Here is a 23,405-nt window from a genome sequence, read left to right as displayed (position 1 = left end):
ATTTCATTGAAACCAAATTTCATTGAAACCAAATTAGATTACAAACACGTTCGACAAACGTCACTTATCTTTATCACAAACATTTCAGATTGACTCCCTTTACATTGCACATTTAAAGTAAGCATTTAATTATTTTTTGATATTTTATCATGCTGTAAAAATATAATGATACAGCATCAGTAAAATTAGTACTTTGACGTTTTGATTATATACATGATTTTCTCCTATATTTGGCAACTATTTGGTGATAATTTCTTTACCATTACTAGCATTTTTTCCCTTTTAAAAGCATCAAACCTCTGTTTTTAAAACTAATTGTAAGGTAGCGGTTTTCTAATTTTGAATCACAACCAAAACGTTCATATGCAATTAATACAATCATTACTTTTAAACTAATATAGCTAACTTCTGTATATGATCAAGTAAATAAGATAAGTTAAGCTGTATAAGACAATGTATGTTTATATATTAAACATAAGACTGTTAAATTACGTGTTCTATATTTCGAATAGGTAAACAAATTAAGAATGAGATATTGGGTCATAACAAATGTATATAGAGGCGTTATTGGAAAAACAAGTACCGTGTAATTATACACAATAAGGTAGACACAAAACTGTAAAACAATCTAACAAATATTTCAACGTTGAATTTGTAATTTAATATTTTCTAGTGTCAAAACTTTAAACAATCCTATTGATTTTTGTTTTGAAATCGCGATGCATAGAACTTAAAATAATATTAAAAGTAAAATTTTAAGAAAATAAAGATTTAGATTTTAGTTAAATACATTGAAATATTAAACTATCTAATAAGGAAATATCTAGTTATAATAATTTATCGAGAGGGATAAAAAAGACAACTGTATGTAGTTGGAAATAATGGGAAATTTGTTGGCTTATCCGCCATATATAGACGCTCGTCGACGTGAAAAACTTTCCGCTAGACAAACGCGGTCAGGTAACAATCTGCAAGGTGCCAGCAAAATTGTTTTACCTTATAACAGTTTTAGTATGAACACAAGGACACCGTCAGAGGTAGGTTTTATTTTAGACCGTTATTATTTGTTTCTGTTTATTTGAATTAAACTTGTATATAGCATTATTTAAACAAAATTGCTTTAGCATTAAGTTAAATATAAACACAGCCAAAGTAAATACGACATATTTTGTATCGTTTATGTTGCAAATATATTTTAATTGTATTGATTTGTATTAGAATTTGAAATTACGGTTCCTTTTTTCTTTCTGTAGCATTTCTCTTTGCATATTTTTTTCAGTAAAATATTTCTATATGCATGTCGTAAATAACAATGTAACGTGTGATTTAAAAACATAAATGTATAAGCTATTCATTAAAAATAGATACAATGTTAACTAAAGTACATCAGACATTATTTGCTTATGTATACTTTTTGTAAGGTTAAGTTACTAGTATTGAAATCCACATGACTGCAATTAAAATGTAAAAATCAATAGCGCATTATATTTTTCACATTATTTACAAGAGATAAAGGTAATTCTTGTTACTCGATGGTTATTTAAATATTTCAGTTGTAAACGAGTTTGAGGAAACATTAATAATATGTGATAAAATTGCAATCATACACAAACGTTCTTTATATGTAATTAACTTGCAATCATACACAAACGTCGATGATATGTAATTAATTGGCAATCATACACAAACGTTGACAACATGTAATAAAATTGAAATCATACACAAACGTTGATAATATGTTATTAACTGGCAATCATACATACACGTTGTTAATATGTCATATTTGGCAATCACGAACAAACGTTGACAATACGTAATTAACTGACATTTTTTGATAATATGTAATATTTGGTAATCATGGAAAAACGTTGATAAAATGCAATTATTATGTATGTATGTATGTATGTATGTACGTATGTACGTACGTACGTACGTACGTACGTATGTATGTATGAACGTACGTACGTACGTACGTACGTTTGTATGTATGTATGTACGTACGTACGTACGTATGTATGTATGTCTAATGTGTTATTAACTTGCAAGAGGTTTTCTTCATGTACAAGACGTAGGACAACTCAAGTTTAAGATAAAATAAACATGCACGCAATTAAACTGACTTCTTGTTATCAATGTTGATAAAACAAAATTTTAATAGTTCATTTAATCAAAAGGAAACATTGTCTTATATGTCACGTAAAAAAACGAAACTGAAATGTGAAATCCTTGTTTTATATCATACAAGTTGCAATCAATTTTTATTGACCTTAACAGTATAATGAAGTTCATTTTTCCGATATCAATTTTTTATATTATTTTTTTATTATTTAGTCTAGTTCGGTTCGACAAAGTATTATAAAACATGAATCATTTTGCAATGTTTGAATTAATCATAAACACTATAAGGAAAATACCACACATGTAGGAATATGATATACACAGACATATAAAATGTTTCACTATAATCCATGTGTCTATTCTCGTTATTAAAGATGACAGAGATAAAACGTGTTCATGATTCATCTAATTCGATGGACACTTCACAATTTGAAGTTGAGACTGTGAAATTGAGCAGCAATAACACATCCAGGGCCTCAAGTTTTAACAGGTCTAGCAGGTATATTTACAATAACACATACAGATCCTCAAGTTTTAACAGGTCTAACAGATATATTTACAATAACACTCCCAGGGCCTCAAGTTTTAACAGGTCTAACAGGTATATTTACAATAACACCCCCAGGGCCTCAAGTTTTAACAGGTCTAACAGATATATTTACAATAACACACCCAGGGCCTCAAGTTTTAACAGGTCTAACAGATATATTTACAATAACACCCCCAGGGCCTCAAGTTTTAACAGGTCTAACAGATATATTTACAATAACACTCCCAGGGCCTCAAGTTTTAACAGGTCTAACAGGTATATTTACAATAACACCCCCCAGGGCTTAAGTTTTTACATTTCCAACAGGTTTATTTACAATAACACCCCCAGGGCCTCAAGTTTTAACAGGTCTAACAGATATATTTACAATAACACCCCAGGGCCTCAAGTTTTAACAGGTCTAACAGATATATTTACAATAACACATCCAGGGCCTCAAGTTTTAACAGGTCTAGCAGGTATATTTACAATAACACATACAGATCCTCAAGTTTTAACAGGTCTAACAGGTATATTTACAATAACACCCCCAGGGCCTCAAGTTTTAACAGGTCTAACAGGTATATTTACAATAACACCCCCAGGGCCTCAAGTTTTAACAGGTCTAACAGGTATATTTACAATAACACCCCCAGGGCTTAAGTTTTTACATTTCCAACAGGTTTATTTACAATATCACATCCAGGGCTGCGAGTTTTAAAGGTCTAACAGGTTTATTTACAATAACACATCAAGGGTCTCAAGTTTTAACAGGTCTAACACGTTTATTTACAATATCACGTCAAGGCCTCAAGTTTTAACATGTCTAACAGATATATTTACAATAACACTTCCAGGGCCTCAAGTTTTAACAGGTCTAACAGATATATTTACAATAACACCCCCAGGGCCTCAAGTTTTAACAGGTCTAACAGATATATTTACAATAACACCCCAGGGCCTCAAGTTTTAACAGGTCTAACAGATATATTTACAATAACACTCCCAGGGCCTCAAGTTTTAACAGGTCTAACAGGTATATTTACAATAACACCCCCAGGGCTTAAGTTTTTACATTTCCAACAGGTTATATTTACAATAACACCCCCAGGGCCTCAAGTTTTAACAGGTCTAACAGATATATTTACAATAACACCCCCAGGGCCTCAAGTTTTAACAGGTCTAACAGGTATATTTACAATAACACTCCCAGGGCCTCAAGTTTTAACAGGTCTAGCAGGTATATTTACAATAACACATACAGATCCTTAAGTTTTAACAGGTCTAACAGGTATATTTACAATAACACCCCCAGGGCTTGAGTTTTTACATTTCCAACAGGTTTATTTACAATATCACATCCAGGGCTGCGAGTTTTAAAAGGTCTAACAGGTTTATTTACAATAACACATCAAGGGTCTCAAGTTTTAACAGGTCTAACACGTTTATTTACAATATCACGTCCAAGGCCTCAAGTTTAACATGTCTAACAGGTATATTTACAATAACACTCCCAGGGCCTCAAGTTTTAACAGGTCTAACAGGTATATTTACAATAACACATCCAGGGCCTCAAGTTTTAACAGGTCTAACAGGTATATTTACAATAACACTCCCAGGACCTCAAGTTTTTACATTTCTAACAGGTTTATTATTATTATCACATCCAATGCCTCGAGTTATAAAAGGTCTAACAGGTTTATTTACAATAACACACCCAGGGCCTCAGGTTGTAACAGGTGTAACAGGTATATTTACAATAACACTCACAGGGCCTCAAGTTTTAACAGGTCTAACAGGTATATTTACAATAACACCCCCAGGGCTTAAGTTTTTACATTTCCAACAGGTTTATTTACAATATCACATCCAGGGCTGCGAGTTTTAAAAGGTCTAACAGGTTTATTTACAATAACACATCAAGGGTCTCAAGTTTTAACAGGTCTAACAGGTTTATTTACAATATCACGTCCAAGGCCTCAAGTTTTAACATGTCTAACAGGTATATTTACAATAACACTCCCAGGGCCTCAAGTTTTAACAGGTCTAACAGGTATATTTACAATAACACATCCAGGGCCTCAAGTTTTAACAGGTCTAACAGGTATATTTACAATAACACTCCCAGGGCCTCAAGTTTTTACATTTCTAACAGGTATATTTACAGTATCACATCCAGGGCCTCGAGTTTTAACAGGTCTAACAGGTATATTAACAATAACAGTCTCAGGGCCTCAAGCTTTTAAAATAGTAACAGGTATATTTCCAATAACACATCCAGGGCCTTGACTTTTATAAGGACTAACAGATATATTTACAAACACATGCATGGCCTCAAGTTTTACAGGTCTAACATGTATATTCACAATAACACTCCAAAGTTGAGACTGTGAAATTGAGCAGCAATAACATTCCAAGGGCCTCAAGTGTTTACATTTCTAACAGGTTTATTATTATTATCACACCCAGGGCCTCGAGTTATAAAAGGTCTAACAGGTTTATTTACAATAACACACCCAGGGCCTCAGGTTTTAACAGGTCTAACAGGTATATTTACAATAACACCCCCAGGGCCTCAAGTTTTAACAGGTCTAACAGGTATATTTACAATAACACCCCCAGGGCTTAAGTTTTTACATTTCCAACAGGTTTATTTACAATATCACATCCAGGGCTGCGAGTTTTAAAAGGTCTAACAGGTTTATTTACAATAACACATCAAGGGTCTCAAGTTTTAACAGGTCTAACAGGTTTATTTACAATATCACGTCCAAGGCCTCAAGTTTTAACATGTCTAACAGGTATATTTACAATAACACTCCCAGGGCCTCAAGTTTTAACAGGTCTAACAGGTATATTTACAATAACACACCCAGGGCATCAAGTTTAACAGGTCTAACAGGTATATTTACAATAACACTCCCAGGGCCTCAAGTTTTTACATTTCTAACAGGTCTATTTACAGTATCACATCCAGGGCCTCGAGTTTCGACAGGTCTAACAGGTATATTTACAATAACACTCTCAGGGCCTCAAGCTTTTAAAATAGTAACAGGTATAATTACAATAACACATCCAGGGCCTCGACTTTTATAAGGACTAACAGATATATTTACAAACACATCCATGGCCTCACGTTTTTACAGGTCTAACATGTATATTCACAATAACACTCCCAAGTTGAGACTGTGAAATTGAGCAGCAATAACATTCCCAGGGCCTCAAGTGTTTACATTTCTAACAGGTTTATTTACAATATCACATCCAGGGCTTCCAGTTTCAACAAATCTAACAGGTATATTTACAATAACACTCTCAGGGCCTCAAGCTTTTAAAATAGTAACAGGTATATTTACAATAACGCATCCAGGGCCTCAAGTTTAATTAGGTCTAACAGATATATTTACAAACACATCCAGGACCTCAAGTTTTTTTTCAAGTGTAACATGTATACTTACAATAACACTCCCAGGGCCTCAAGTGTTTACAAGTGTAACAGGAATATTTACAATAACACTCCCAGGGCCTCAAATGTTAACAGGTCTTACAGGTATATTTACAATAACACTCCCAGAGCCTCAAGTTTTTACAATTTTAACAGGTTTATCTACAACAACACATTCAGGGCCTCCAGTTTTTAGAAGTTTAACAAGTATATTTACAATAATACGCCCTGTGCCTCAAGTTTTTACAAGTTTACAAGTATTTTAAAGTTTGTTCTAAAGCATTATATGTGTATATCAACTAGTTTTTGCAGTTGGAATCTCACAAAGACATGAACAAGATTTAAACAATTCATTTCTTACTAAAAATATCTGGTAGAAGAGTGTATGTGTTGCAGTATTTTTCCAGAATAAAATTTATATATAATATTGACATTTTTTCTCATTTATTGTCTACATTCTACGTGTGCTATTGTCACTTAACTACATTCTTTTTTTGTAATCTTTTTAAACAATATATCATCTGTTTTTTGTTGTTGTAGGTATATAAAGAGATATAGAAATGAAGAGGAGAAGTTATTAGATATGCTTCATGAACGAGAAGCGGTCATTAAATCAGCTGTAAAACAAGGCCAGGAACTAAGAGCCAAGTGTAACAGATATAAAGAGGAACTTGACAGGTAAATCTTTATTGTAAGTGTAACAAAACTTGACAGGGAAATCTTTACTGTAAGTGTAACAGATATAATGAGGACTTTGACAGGTATATCTTTATTGTTAGTGTAACAGATGTAAAGAGGAACTTGACAGGTATTTTGTTATTGTTAGTATAACAGACATTAAGAGGAACATGACAGGTAAATCGTTATTGTTAGTGTAACAGACATAAAGAGGAACATGACAGGTAAATTGTTATTGTTAGTGTAACAGACATAAAGAGGAACATGACAGGTAAATCGTTATTGTTAGTGCAACATACATAAAGAGGAACATGACAGGTAAATCGTTATTGTTAGTGTAACAGACATAAAGAGGAACATGATAGGTAAATCGTTATTGTTAGAGTAACAGACATAAATATGAACTTGACAGGTAATTTGCTATTGTTAGTGTAACAGACATACAGAGGAACATAACAGGTAAATAGTAATTATTAGTGTAACAGTTATAAAGAGGAACTTGACAGGTAATTTGTTATTGTTAGTGTAACAGACATAAAGAGGAACTTGACAGGTAAATCGTTATTGTTAGTGTAAAAGACTTAAAGAGGAAATTGACAGGTAAATTGTTATTGTTAGTGTAACAGATATAAAGAGGAACTTGACAGCTTATTTGCAAATGTTAGTGTAACAGACATAAAAACATAACAGGTTAATAGTAATTATTAGTGTCACTGTTATAAAGAGGAACTTGACAGGTAATTTGTTATTGTTAGTGAAACAGACATAAAGAGGACCATGACAGGTAAATCGTTATTGTTAGTGTAACAGACATAAAGAGGAATTTGACAGGTAAATCGTTATTGTTAGTGTAACAGACAAAAAGAGGCACTTGACAGGTAAATTGTAATTGTTAGTGTAACAAACATAAAGAGGCATTTGACAAGTAACTTGTTATTGTTAGTGTAACAGACATAAAGAGGCACTTGACAGGTATATAGTTATTTTTTAAGAGGAACTTGACAGTTAAATTGTTTTTATTTTTCTGTCTGTTTTTACAAAAAGTTATATCAATATCATTATAATATGAATGTTTTCTACATCAGATAAAACAAAACTCATTAAGGAACGCAAATTCACTAATTTCACTAAAATGAAATAAATACAAGTACACAAATTTTACATCTTTAGTAAAACTGTGCATAATTACCGCACGTACATAATTTTTCGCACTTATTTTTTAAAAAAGCAACTATAAAACTACACAAAACCTTTAAAATAATATAACGTGAATCTCATTAAAGGAAACCGCTAAACGATAATTTTGAATACGATAATCATGAACACCGGCTATCTTAATTTCAATTGTAGCTATGCCACTAATGTACATCAGCATTTTTCATTTGTGACATTCTAGTACACGGGATGTGTTTCTTTCACCTGTAGCTACACCACGCATGAACACCATTATTTGCTTCACTTAAGCCACGCATGAACACCATTATTGCTTTACTTAGGCCTGGCATAAACACAATTATTTTTGTTTCACTTACGCCACGCATGAACACCATTATTTGCTTCACTTACGCCACGCATGAAGACCATTATTTGTTATAGGTACGCCACGCATGAAGACCATTATTTGCTTCATTAAAGCCTCGAATGAACACCATTATTTGCTTCACTTAAGCCACGCATAAACACCTTTTTTGCGTCACTTACGCCACGCATGAACACCATTAAGTGCTTCACTTAAACCACGCATGAACACCATTATTTGCTTCACTTAAGCCACGCATTAACACTATTATTTGCTTCACTTACGCCACGCATGAACACCATTAAGTGCTTCACTTAAGCCACGCATGAACACCATTATTTGCTTCACTTAAGCCACGCAAAAATGCTATTATTTGCTTCACTTACGCCACGCATGAACACCATTAAGTGCTTCACTTAAGCCACGCATGACACCATTATTTGTTTCACTTACGCCACGCATGAACACTATTATTTGCTTCACTTACGCCACGCATGAACACCATTAAGTGCTTCACTTAAGCCACGCATGAACACCATTATTTGCTTCACTAACGCCACGCATGAACACCATTAAGTGCTTCACTTAAGCCACGCATGAACACCATTATTTGCTTCACTTAAGCCACGCATAAACACTATTATTTGCTTCACTTACGCCACGCATGAACACCATTATTTGCTTCACTTAAGCCACGCATGAACACCATTATTTGCTTCACTTACGCCACGCATGAACACTATTATTTGCTTCACTTACGCCACGCATGAACACCATTATTTGCTTCACTTACGCCACGCATGAACACCATTATTTGCTTCACTTACGCCACGCATGAACACCATTATTTGCTTCACTTACGCCACGCATGAACACCATTATTTGCTTCACATACGCCACGCATGAACACCATTAATTGCTTCACGTACGCCACGCATGAGCACCATTATTTGCTTCACTTACACAACGCATGAACACCTTTTTTTGCTTCGCTTACATCACGCATGAGCACCATTATTTGCTTCACTTACACCACGCATGAACACCATTATTTGCTTCACTTAAGCCACGCATGAACACCATTGTTTGCTTTACGTACGCCACGCATGAACACCATTATTTGCTTCAATTACGCCACGCATGAACATCATTGTTTGCTTCACTTACGCTTAGCATGAACACCATTGTTTGCTTCACGTACGCCACGCATGAACACCACTATTTGCTTCTCTTGTGACTTAATTAATAATAATGAACATCAGCTATTTTACTTTAACTCATGGCTACCTTTATCATTAACACCAGCTATTTTACTGTCACTTCTTACTGCTAAAAATGTGTATATTAATTGAATATTCTTTAAATAATGTGTGTGTTTTAGCTTAAAAGCCTTTAGTGACGTAGACATGACGGATGTGGAATGGAAGAAGATGTATAATCAGCTTGATAAAAAAAATCGAGATTTGAAAGAAGAACTGGACATTATAACAGCCAGGAATAAAAACGGAAGGTATTAATAGATATGATTTTTTAATCTCTTTTTTTAAGGAATAGTGATTCAGCATTTATTTACAGTCATATTCCAAATTTATGATAATAAGTAATAATTAAATCAATAGGATGTCCTCACACATACTCGTACATGCACTGTGCTTTTAATCAGTAGATAAATGAATTTTAATTGTGAAATGGTAAGTGTGGAACATGACTGCATAACACGGAAGACAAATATACTGTTTTTCAAATTTTACGCAGAAAAAAAATAATTAAAATTATTATTTTACAAGTTAATCAAATGTTTATAAAGTACATATTGTTAACGTATTGGTTTACTATAACTTGTTATAGGGATCAGTTGAACCAGCAGACAGAAGTTATACAACAACTTAATGCAGAATTACAAAGGGAGAGAATAGAGAAACAACGTCTTCTCTCAAATAGGTTTTACTTTTACCTTTAATAAATAGTTAACATAAAACAAACCAAAGATTTTATTTATAGTATGATATCAATCTGCTTAAGTGCAGTTAGAAAGAGGACAAGTTAAAAAGGTTTCCTGTGGGGATAAGTTTTAATAATTTAAAGATATTTCGTTTAACTGCTTTCAAATTGTATGAAAAAAAGCAACAACAAAACGTTTGTATCGAGAAGAAGAAAGTATCAATACAGGAAAGTCTTTGACCGGAGATAGGAGAGGGTCGATTCGTAGGACACCCGTCTGTATCATCAAGACGTTTGAGTTTCATTGCAAACGTCTTAATGATACATACTACAGAACTATTTTCATGTTTACATTTAATTCTTTTTATTATTTAATTGTCATTGAATATTCTTTCATATACCCACTTGAAACCTCCATATGTGCAAGAAGAAGAATAGATTTTATTAATTCGTTTTAAAAAATTACAAGTCAAGTACGGTTTACAGATCACGTGCTCCTCCATGCCTCGAAACTTAATCGCCAGCCTGCAGGGAAAACTACACCTAAATCAAGTTAATAGACGCCCAATGCCCCTTTTTATGCATTAATATCTACAGAATCACGAGGAAGCTCTTAAAGCTCGAGCCTGCAGGGCGAATGATATAATGTAAAGTCCGAAGGCTTCTTCAGATGTTAATTTATCAAATAGGTGCATTTAATTAACTCCATTCTTCCATAAAGGTATACGTAAAATTGATTATTCCGCGTTTCGATGTTTCTATTTCGTATAAGGAAACACTTGTTTGTTAGATGCTTTACACGTGCTAGTGCGGCGTCATTGATAATGTTATTTTACGTTATGGTTTAGTAATAAAACTACCAGGGCTGTCATTGCATTAAGCTGTTTTAAATTGCGCCCGCAGTCACGCCTATTAAAAACGAACAGCAATGGCGCATGGTCACGATAATCTATACGTTAATGCATGTTTTGTTCTTCTTGAATGAATACCTGTCGTAGTAAGCAAGAATATACTAGTACTTTAACTTGATATATTTTTTTCTGTTAAATTATTCATCGCATTGATAACCTTTACAAATAATTTTATCTGATACTGGATTTTTGTCTCCCTTTTTTCAAATGATCGTACATTATTTTTTGTTTAGAAAATGAAAAAGTAAACGCTCTATATCAATTCTATAAAACTATGTAAAGTTATTTTGATATGTTTTTTCTTGTTTTTATTTAGTTTAAACAGCTTACAGAGTATTGGTGTAAAAGATAAGAAAGGAAAACTACAGATCACTCAGCTCGAAGTTGACAAGAGGCTGTTACAGGAGAGATTAAACGATCTAGCTGTACGAAATCAAAGAGGAAGGTAATTTACATCATGTTTTGATACGCATTTTATATTAACCTATTAGTCAAGAGGTTATATCTAATAATTCAAGATTCGTATTCATGTAATTCTACAACTTATAAAATGTAATCAATGACCTTCTAGAGTTTGCACAACGCGATGTTCCATCAATAATGGATCCAATCTTATCTATTTAGCCTCATTTTTGGAGTCCAAGAAAGTCCATATTGTCCTATGTCATGTAATCGTTCACAGCAGTAAAACTTGAATGGAATGAGGCGTTAGGTTCGATTAGTGTGTACTCGTCGAATAGAATTCAGTATTGTATCCAATATAGTCAAAGCGAGGTTATACTCATATGTCTAAGATTATGAGGTTATTTTACATGTACATCATTAAGTTCAATAAAGAATTCTATTACTGCCATATCTGTATCAGACGAGACGCTTGCTGAGACGGAGTACAATAGTGCTTCGATATGGAATTGTTTGTACTCTGGAAAAGAAAACGAGGCTAGATGGGATATAATGCTGATATTACATAAATTGTTTTTGACTCTGCAAATGAAACAGGGTAGATGGAGAATATTGTTTATATGACATGAATTGCTTAAGACTCTGCACAACTAAATAAGGATTGAGCAATTTTATTTTCGTAGGCTCTTAAATTCGTTCAATATTTTAAAATGCAAATTATGTAATAAAAAATTGTCACCAGCAGACGAAATGAAATATCTTTTAATCCTAAAACAATGGATTGATCTATAATTAAAAACCAAGAAAATTAGTGAAAAAATAAAGGTCTTACAGTATTATTTGTAATGTATTTTAGAGAATATCTGTCAAAACTTGAAGCTGAGAAACGGGAACAAGAAGCGTTGTTCGCCAGTCTGAAATCGCAACTGCGACTGGAAAAAGAAGAAAAAGAAAAATTAAAATCTCGGTAAATCTTTCATTGGAATACGAAATCTAACAGTTTTGTTAAATGTAATATAACCGCTTATAAATAAAAAAATGCCACTTTTGCCACTTATTCACAATTAAGAATAAATTGTCTTTAAATATAGTTTGCTGGTGTAAATTTTAGTACCTTACTATTTTCTTATTACAGTAACATGCACTAAGTATTGGTTAAAATGGCGGTCATATAAATTTTTGCAATACCTTATGAACAATCCTTCCTTTTATACTTCATAAAATGTTCTTTTAATCTAATAACTTGTAAAATTCTTGTTGGGATGCTTTGACTCTGAGTATGCTGAGATGAAATGTTGGTCCAAATATCTTGAATATGGCAGAAATGACCCCCCTCAGAATTAATCAATATCAGTATTTTTGTAAAAATCCTATTTATAAAGAACCAGATATGTTCAATGATATTCAGATCTATTGACTGGACAGCCCATGATATAGTTTTAATATGACTTTAAGCTAGGAAATTACTGGTTTCCGTTGAAATATAGGGTTCAACCTACCGTTGGAATATAACAGCATACAGTCTAAGGGAAGCAAATCAATCAGACATTTAATCCAAAATTGTCATCATTTTAACCAAGACTAATTATGACATCTTAGTGCATATTATATATATTTATCATTTAACTATTTCCTTGTTTGTTTATTAAGGGTTGAGATATTATCATCTAATCGTGATATATCAGCAATAGAGGATGACTCATCAAATTTGTATGCACAAGTCAACAAAAGTAATAAAGATACAACTGAAATTGAACATCATGATACTGAACGTAAACGATCGGTGTCCATGAACCATAAAAACGATTCTGTACAACATGAAAATATGGATACGAAATCTACCGGATTCGAAATAGACCATGACGCTTCAAATAACGAAAATTCTCGCACACAAGTTCAAAGTCAAGTTTATGAAGAGGTTGAATTTGAGGACAAAACAAATAAAGAGTATGATGGGAATGATGATGAGGAGCCATACATTACTTCATATGCTTATAATAAAAGTACTCCATCAACAGAATCAGGCAGTATGACATCAACACCACGAATTGTTGAAGATGTTCCTTCTGATGATGTTCCGTCAGACGATACAACAGAACCAATATGGGATCATATTCCAGCCTCTGCTGAAGTCGATATTGAAAATGTCACAACTCGATTTTAGAGTGTTTTGAAAAAACTAGAGACATTAAATGCTAGAATACTCGGCACAAGTGCCCGACTAAATATGTCAAATAATGAACTACCGAAAAAACAAATGATCAGCATAAAACCTTTTTTTATGTTTTTTTTCTTCATGGTTATGAATAATGATATATATTGTTGACAAAGACAGTATTTATGTATTTATATGGTGTGTTGATTTGTTTTAATGCGCTTTTGTTTGTACAACTAGTTTTATTTATCATTTTACATGTATATACATATATGAGCGGTGCAGGAAACAATTGCGTTGTTGTCTTTTGTTTATGATGAGCATAGCTTCAGCTGCTTATACTGCTGTTCAGAAGATATAAACTAAATTATGTAAAACCCTATTAAAACTCTATTTTGTATCTGGGTAATGCCTGTCATAATTAACCTTCATTAATGAGTACTTATATAATTTAAGAATTTGACATAAGAGTAATTGCATCTCCATAATTCAGCAAAATAATATTTGTATATACAAAGAAAGAAACTTATACAACATAATTTACCAATTATATTTACTAGCAACGAAACCTTAATGATTAAGCCACCTAATTAAATTTTGATAATATCAAAGTACATGATCCAGCTACTTAATTAACCAGTAAATATATCTACATGATTCAGTAACCTAATTTAAAAGTAAAGATACTCAAAAGATTCAGTAATATTATTTATCAGTAACGCTTCCTACATGATGCAGTGATCTAATTTACCAGTAACGATTGGTACAGGATCCAGTAATTTAATTTACCAGTAACGATTGGTACAGGATCCAGTAATTTAATTTACCAGTAACGATTGGTACAGGATCCAGCAATCTAATTTACCAGTAACGATTGGTACAGGATCCAGCAATCTAATTTACCAGTAACGATTGGTATAGGATCCAGTAATCTAATTTACCAGTAACGATTGGTACAGGATCCAGTAATTTAATTTACCAGTAACGATTGGTACAGGATCCAGCAATCTAATTTACCAGTAACGATTGGTACAGGATCCAGCAATCTAATTTACCAGTAACGATTGGTACGGGATCCAGTAATCTAATTTACCAGTAACGATTGGTACGGGATCCAGTAATCTAATTTACCAGTAACGATTGGTACAGGATCCAGCAATCTAATTTACCAGTAACGATTGGTACATGATCCAGTAATTTAATTTACCAGTAACGATTGGTACAGGATCCAGCAATCTAATTTACCAGTAACGATTGGTACAGGATCCAGTAATTTAATTTACCATTAACGATTGGTACAGGATCCAGTAATTTTATTTACCAGTAACGATTGGTACAGGATCCAGTAATTTAATTTACCAGTAACGATTGGTACAGGATCCAGTAATTTTATTTACCAGTAACGATTGGTACAGGATCCAGCAATCTAATTTACCAATAACGATTGGTACAGGATCCAGCAATCTAATTTACCAGTAACGATTGGTACAGGATCCAGCAATCTAATTTACCAGTAACGATTGGTACAGGATCCAGTAATTTAATTTACCAGTAACGATTGGTACAGGATCCAGTAATCTAATTTACCAGTAACGACTGGTACAGGATCCAGTAATTTTATTTACCAGTAACGATTGGTACAGGATCCAGTAATCTAATTTACCAGTAACGACTGGTACAGGATCCAGTAATTTTATTTACCAGTAACGATTGGTACAGGATCCAGTAATCTAATTTACCACTAACGACTGGTACAGGATCCAGTAATTTTATTTACCAGTAACGATTGGTACAGGATCCAGCAATCTAATTTACCAGTAACGATTGGTACAGGATCCAGTAATTTTATTTACCAGTAACGATTGGTACAGGATCCAGCAATCTTATTTACCAGTAACGATTGGTACAGGATCCAGTAATTTAATTTACCAGTAACGATTGGTACAGGATCCAGTAATCTAATTAACCAGTAACGACTGGTACAGGATCCAGTAATTTTTACCAGTAACGATTGGTACAGGATCCAGCAATCTAATTTACCAGTAACGATTGGTACAGGATCCAGTAATTTTATTTACCAGTAACGATTGGTACAGGATCCAGCAATCTTATTTACCAGTAACGATTGGTACAGGATCCAGTAATCATATTTACCAGTAACGATTGGTACAGGATCCAGTAATCTAATTTACCAGTAACGATTGGTACAGGATCCAGTAATCTAATTTACCAGTAACGATTGGTACAGGATCCAGCAATCTAATTTACCAGTAACGACTGGTACAGGATCCAGTAATTTTATTTACCAGTAACGATTGGTACAGGATCCAGCAATCTAATTTACCAGTAACGACTGGTACAGGATCCAGTAATTTTAGTTACCAGTAGCGATTGGTACAGGATCCAGCAATCTAATTTACCAGTAACGACTGGTACAGGATCCAGTAATTTAATTTACCAGTAACGATTGGTACAGGATCCAGTAATCTAATTTACCAGTAACGATAACTTTATAATTAAACAACCTAATTTTACCATTAGTGATATCTAACTGATTCAGTCATCTAATTTACCAGTGACGATAACTTGATAATACAATTACCCTATTTACCAGAAACGATACCTACTGTATTAACCAATCTAATTTCCCAGTAACATAACATTATGATTAAGCAACCTTACTAACTTCATAATTCAGCAACCTTATTTACCAGTTTCAATAACTTTATGATTTAGCGACCTTTCTTACCAATAACGGTACCTCATTGATTCAGCAAACTAACTTACCTTTTATGAAAACCACCTGATCTAGAGACTTAATATACCAGTAATAATACATCCATGATTTAGCAACTTAATATACCAGGAATGATACATCCATGATTCAGCAACTTAATTAACCAGTAATGATACATTCATGATTCAGCAACTTAATATACCAGAAATGATACATCCATGATTCAGCAACTTAATTTACCTGTAATGATACATCCATGATTTAGCAACTTAATATACCAGTAATGATACATCCATGATTCAGCAACTTAATTAACCTGTAATGATACATCCATGATTTAGCAACTTAATATACCAGTAATGATACATCCATGATTCAGCAACTTAATTAACCTGTAATGATACATTCATGATTTAGCAACTTAATATACCAGTAATGATACATTCATGATTAAGCAACTTAATTTACCTGTAATGATACATCCATGATTTAGCAACTTAATATACCTGTAATGATACATTCATGATTTAGCAACTTAATATACCAGTAATGATACATTCATGATTAAGCAACTTAATTTACCTGTAATGATACATCCATGATTTAGCAACTTAATATACCTGTAATGATACATTCATGATTAAGCAACTTAATTTACCTGTAATGATACATTCATGATTAAGCAACTTAATTTACCTCTAAAGATACATCCATGATTTAGCAACTTAATATACCAGTAATGATACTTTCATGATTAAGCAACTTAATTTACCTGTAATGATACATTCATGATTAAGCAACTTAATTTACCTGTAATGATACATCCATGATTTAGCAAATTAATATACCTGTAATGATACTTTCATGATTAAGCAACTTAATTTACCTGTAATGATACATTCATGATTAAGCAACTTAATTTACCTGTAATGATACATCCATGATTTAGCAACTTAATATACCTGTAATGATACATTCATGATTAAGCAACTTAATTTACCTGTAATGATACATTCATGATTAAGCAACTTAATTTACCTGTAATGATACATCCATGATTTAGCAACTTAATATACCAGTAATGATACATGAATGATTTAGCAACTTAATATACCAGGAATGGTACATCCATGATTCAGCAACTTAATTTACCAGTAATGATAAAGTTATGATGTGGCAACTTAATATACCAGTAATGATACATCCATGATTTAGCAACTTAATTTACCTGTAATGATACATCCATGATTCAGCAACTTAATATACCAGTAATGATACATCCATGATTTAGCAACTTAATATACCAGTAATGATACATTCATGATTCAGCAACTTAATTTACCAATAATGATAAAGTTATGATGTGGCAACTTAATATACCAGTTATGATACATCAATGATTTAGCAACTTAATATACCAGGAATGGTACATACATGATTCAGCAACTTAATATATCAGTAATGATACATTCATGATTCAGCAACTTAATATACCAGTAATGATACATCTATGATTCAGCAACTTAATATACCAGTAATGATACATCCATGATTTAGCAACTTAATTTACCAGTAATGATACATCCATGATTTAGCAACTTAATATACCAGTAATGATACATCCATGATTTAGCAACTTAATTTACCTGTAATGATACATTCATGATTCAGCAACTTAATATACCAGTAATGATACATCCATGATTTAGCAACTTAATATATCAGTAATGATACATTCATGATTCAGCAACTTAATATACCAGGAATGGTACATCCATGATTCAGCAACTTAATATACCAGTAATGATAAAGTTATGATGTGGCAACTTAATATACCTGTAATGATACATCCATGATTCAGCAACTTAATTTACCTGTAATGATACATTCATGATTCAGCAACTTAATATACCAGTAATGATACATCCATGATTTAGCAACTTAATATACCAGTAATGATACATCCATGATTTAGCAACTTAATATATCAGTAATGATACATTCATGATTCAGCAACTTAATATACCAGTAATGTTACATTCATGATTCAGCAACTTAATTTACCAGTAATGATAAATTTATGATGTGGCAACTTATTATACCAGTATTGATACATTCATGATTCAGCAACTTAATATACCAGTTATGATATAGGGGATGTCAAATGTGCTTTGGCAAAATGACTTCAAATAGGATTGTCCCCCTTTCATTGAAATTTTCTGCTGATCACAGGACTGACATACTCTTTTAAGTTCAAATATCTAATTGACTAATAATTCTAGAGACTTATTAAATCTTTTCTGTTCTTGAGAAAACTATGAAGTGTTAGTTTCTGAATAATTTTTTATACTTAAAACATCCCATTTTCATCCGATTGTTGTTTCTGCTTTTTTCAGCCAATTGCCAGTCATATGGTATAAGTTCTGAAGGGGAAAAGTAACAGTTTCCATACACTAAAGCAGAAAATATAAGACAAATCTGTAGTCTGTCTTAAAGATATTCGATGGTAAAGAATGTTAACACAATACAAGTTTGCTTCTGCTAGATGTGTAAGATTCGTTTACTTGTTAAATGACGGGAAAGTAAACATATAGCATCTGCGAACAATAGCAACATATCGGATATTTCCGTCAGTCTCCAGATAAGCTCTAATTAGGAATAATTGGCGAGATGTTCCACACGTATCACTCGCTCATAAAAAAAGTGCTTGGTGATATTCTAGCTACATTTTAATGTAACTATTTTTCGGAAAATGAAATAGTGAAACACTATTCAGAAAATAATTATCAATTTCTACGGTTTAAAGGATTAAAATGAAATCCTCGCTGTGTTAAATTTAACGTTTACAAATAATATTTTTCGATTTTTCATTTTACAACTTTGCTTACCTCGATGTTAATTTTTTGTTTACGTGAAGACGTTTTTTGAAGCGGAGCATGTGCATCACAATTTTTGTAGACTGTTTCTTATAATTTAGGGCTTAAATTGAGATTCATAAACTTTAATTCGATAGGCAAACATTAATTTATGACGCCAGCAATTATCCTTAACACCGTGAAGATGTCTAATGACCTCTATAGTAGCACAAAGCAAAGATATGCAACTCTTATATTAAAAACAACACTGTTGTGTACTAAAGTTATCTCCCTTTATATAGTTCGTCTATACAGTAGTCGTCCATTATTACGTTTGATACTATCATATTTTCATCTATCTTAACATTTTAACATAGCCCTTAGTTAAATATCATTTGTTACAAAGTGTTCCTAAACATCATAGATTGGGTAATCTTTGTTCTATGTAACTAATATATGTATATTGAAATGTTTCCACGATATGAAAGTTGTTAAACATTAAGATAGAAAGGAAAATGAACTTGAAAAAGACGATTTTGCAAAGAAATAAAACATATCAAATAAACGTTTATATTTGCATAACAGTTTTCAAAAAGATTATAAAGATATAGGAAGAATGACCAGTATTCTTCTGAATATCAATTATTTACTTTATATTTGCGCAAACATGCATGCAAATATATCACATGGTGTATGGTGGTATTTTTGTCAGAAATATCTACGTTATGAACGGAAAAGATTCATACTACCCTCCAAACAAATGATACAACAATGTTGTCACATAGAAACAAAAATCTGTTTTAATTTGCAGATATTTTATTAAAATGTTGAATATTATAACATGAAAATTCAGCAAAGTAAACTTTTATTCAAACAAACTGGAAAACGTTAACTTAGCCAAGCAATTCTACTGTGGTATATGTTATCTCAGGTAAGCGATTCTACTGTGGTATAAGTTATCTCAGGTAAAAGATTCTACTGTGGTATAAGTTATCTAAGATAAGCGATACTAATGTGGTATAAGTTATCTCAGGTTTACGACCCTGCTGTGGTATAAAAAATCTCAGGTAAGCGATTCTACTGTGGTATAAGTTATCTCAGGTAAGCGATTATACTGTGCTATAAGTTACCTCAGGTAAGCGAATCTACTGTGGTATATGTTATCTCAGGTAAGCAATTCTACTGTGGTATATGTTATCTCAGGTAAGCGACCCTACTGTGGTATATGTTATCTCAGGTAAGCGACCCTACTGTAGTATATGTTATCTCAGGTAAGCGATCCTACGGTTGTATATATTATCTCAGGTAAGCGATTCTACTGTGGTATAAGTTATCTCAGGTAAGCGACCCTACTGTGGTATATGTTATCTCAGGTTAGCGATTCTACTGTGGTATAAGTTATCTCAGGTAAGCGATTCTACTGTGGTATATCTTATCTCAAGTAAGCGATTCTAATGTGGTACAGTAAAAACTCTGAAAACCGGACCCTGTCCGGTTTTCAGAGGATTCCGGTATTCAGAGGGTCCGGTTTTCAGAGTTTTTACTGTATAAGTTATTTCAGGTAAGCGATCCAACTGTGGTACATGTTTTCACAGGTAAGCGATCCTACTGTGGTATAAGGTATCTCAGGTAAGCGATTCTACTGTGGTATAAGTTATCTTAGGCAAGCGATCCTACTGTGGTATAAGGTATCTCAGGTAAGTGATTATACTGTGGTATATGTTATCTCAGGTAAGCGATTCTACTGTGGTATATGTTATCTCAGGTAAGCGATTCTACTGTGGTATAAGTTATCTCAGGAAAGCGACCCTATTGTGGTATAAGTTATCTCAGGTAAGCGATCCTACTGTGGTATAAGTTATCCCAGGTAAGCGACCCTATTGTGGTATAAGTTATCTTAGGTAAGCGATTCTGCTGTGGTATATGTTATCTCAGGTAAGTGACCCTACTGTGGTATAAGTTATCTCAGGTAAGCGATTCTACTGTGGTATATGTTAACTCAGGTAAGCGATTCTACTGTGGTATAAGTTATCTCAGGTTAGCGATTCTACTGTGGTATAAGTTATCTCAGGTAAGCGATTCTACTGTGGTATAAGTTGTCTCAGGAAAGCGATTCTGCTGTGGTATAAGTTATCTCAGGTAAGCGGTTCTACTGTGGTATAAGTTATCTTAGGTAAGCGATTCTTCTGTGGTATAAGTTATCTCAGGGACGCGATTCTACTGTGGTATATGTTATCTCAGGTTAGCGATTCTACTGTGGTATAAGTTGTCTCAGGTAAGTGATCTACTGTGGTATAAGTTATCTCAAGTAAGCGATCCTACTGTGGTATATGTTATCTCAGGTAAGCGATTTTTATGTGGTATATGTTATCTCAGGTAAGCGATTCTACTGTGGTATGAGTTATCTCAGGTAAGCGACCCTACTGTGGTATAAGTTATCTCAGGTAAGCGATGCTATTTTGGTATAAGTTATCTCAAGTAAGCGACTCTACTGTGGTATATGTTATCTCAGGTAAGCGATTCTAATGTGGTATCAGTTATCTCAGGTAAGCGTCCCTACTGTGGAATATGTTATCTCAGGTAAGCGATCCTATTTTGGTATATGTTATATCAGGTAAGCGACACTACTGTGGTATAAGTTATCTCAGGTAAGCGACCCTACTGTAGTATAAGTTATCTCAGGTAAGCGACCCTACTGTGTATAATTTATCTCAGATAAGCGACCCTACTGTGATAAATGTTATCTCAGGTAAGCGAACCTCAGGCGAGCGATCCAAATATGGTTAAAATACCTCAGGTGAGCGATCCAAATATGGTATATATTACCTCAGGCGAGCGATCCAAATATAGTATTAATTACCTCAGGTGAGCGATCCAAATATGGTATTAATTACCTCAGGTGAGTGATCCAGATATGGTATAAGTTCTGAAGGGGAAAAGTAACAGTTTCCATACACTAAAGCAGAAAATATAAGGCAAATCGGCGCTAGTTCGTTATAAAAGGCAAATCGGCGCTAATTTGTAATAAAAGGGAAATCGGCGCTAATTCGTAAGCAGCGATATGATGTCATCCCTAGTATGCAACTCGTTCATAAAGGCGCCTGAATGACATCATTTTAAACTTAATAAAAACATAAAACATGTAAAATATTTATAGCAAGCTGTACATGAAATACAACGGAAAGGTATGGATTATAGAAAACTAAAAAGATTCAAGATTCAATAATTTACCTGTTATGTGCGATTAATGACTGATATTTCAGAATTTATAACTATATTTCTACTGCGTTACTAACGCAGTAAGGGCTATTTTTGCATATTTTGACCTCTTTTCGGCAATTTACGTGGGTTGCAAGTGCCATTGATGATGTTTGCTTCCTTTTGGTTATTCACAATATTATACATATAAATACATTTTCAAAAATTCATGAAGATTAGCACGAATCATGCTGCTTTAACAAGTTTTTTTTAAATGTTTGTAAGGTAGGCGAGGTATAATAATAATGTTTTAAATATTTTCTACGTAGTTGACAAATTAGTAAAAAAGGTAATTCATTTTCGATCATATAAGAATTACAATTTAAACAAATTCTCTCCGTCCTAGGAACATTTGTGTAGCGTCCGCGTTCTTTTGCCAAATCATGTGAAGATGTACGAAATTTCGTCAAAGATATTCTGAATTTTGCTTCCGGTATAAAGTCGAGATAAATTCATGTTTAAATAAACAATACGTTTCGAGACCAGGGGTGTTATTTATTGATGATAATCATCCAACATCCGTTGCTTAATCATATTTACGTTAATTTGAGTGTTAAATTGGTTTGTCAATAGACCATGATTATAAAGTATTTCTTTTATCTGACTAGCCCAGTTATTACCATTACATGTACGTATAATGTATTTCCTAATTCAGCATCCCTCCACAACATATTAGTTTTGAATAGTATTGGTTGATAATCTAAAGTAATTAATCTAAGCCAGTATTTGATCAGTATAATTTTTTATAAAAAGTTATTGGTGTCCTTCCTTATACGCCGTATTGAGCATCTACGTTTGTAGATCGTTTTACCCATATAAATATCCTACAAAATTTTGTATGTACATTCTCAATATCT

The 23,405-nt window shown here is 33.0% G+C and overlaps 1 protein-coding gene across 1 annotated transcript; it reads left to right on the top strand.

Annotated features, from left to right (window-relative positions):
* The first annotated feature begins 628 nt into the window (after positions 1-628).
* Positions 629-14,030, top strand: LOC132730045 (kinesin-1 heavy chain-like). Its single transcript, XM_060715893.1, has 8 exons — positions 629-1,037; positions 2,493-2,617; positions 6,633-6,770; positions 9,671-9,799; positions 10,138-10,230; positions 11,458-11,586; positions 12,400-12,510; positions 13,194-14,030. Exons 1-8 carry the CDS (start codon positions 882-884, stop codon positions 13,705-13,707), a joined length of 1,395 nt encoding a protein of 464 aa, XP_060571876.1. The 5' UTR covers positions 629-881; the 3' UTR covers positions 13,708-14,030.
* Positions 14,031-23,405: the final 9,375 nt, after the last annotated feature.

This window comes from Ruditapes philippinarum, unplaced genomic scaffold (assembly GCF_026571515.1).
Source record: "Ruditapes philippinarum isolate M1 unplaced genomic scaffold, ASM2657151v2 ctg2757_1_1_1_1, whole genome shotgun sequence".
In the NCBI taxonomy this organism is placed as follows: domain Eukaryota; kingdom Metazoa; phylum Mollusca; class Bivalvia; order Venerida; family Veneridae; genus Ruditapes; species Ruditapes philippinarum.
This window is presented reverse-complemented; position numbering and strand designations above follow the sequence as displayed.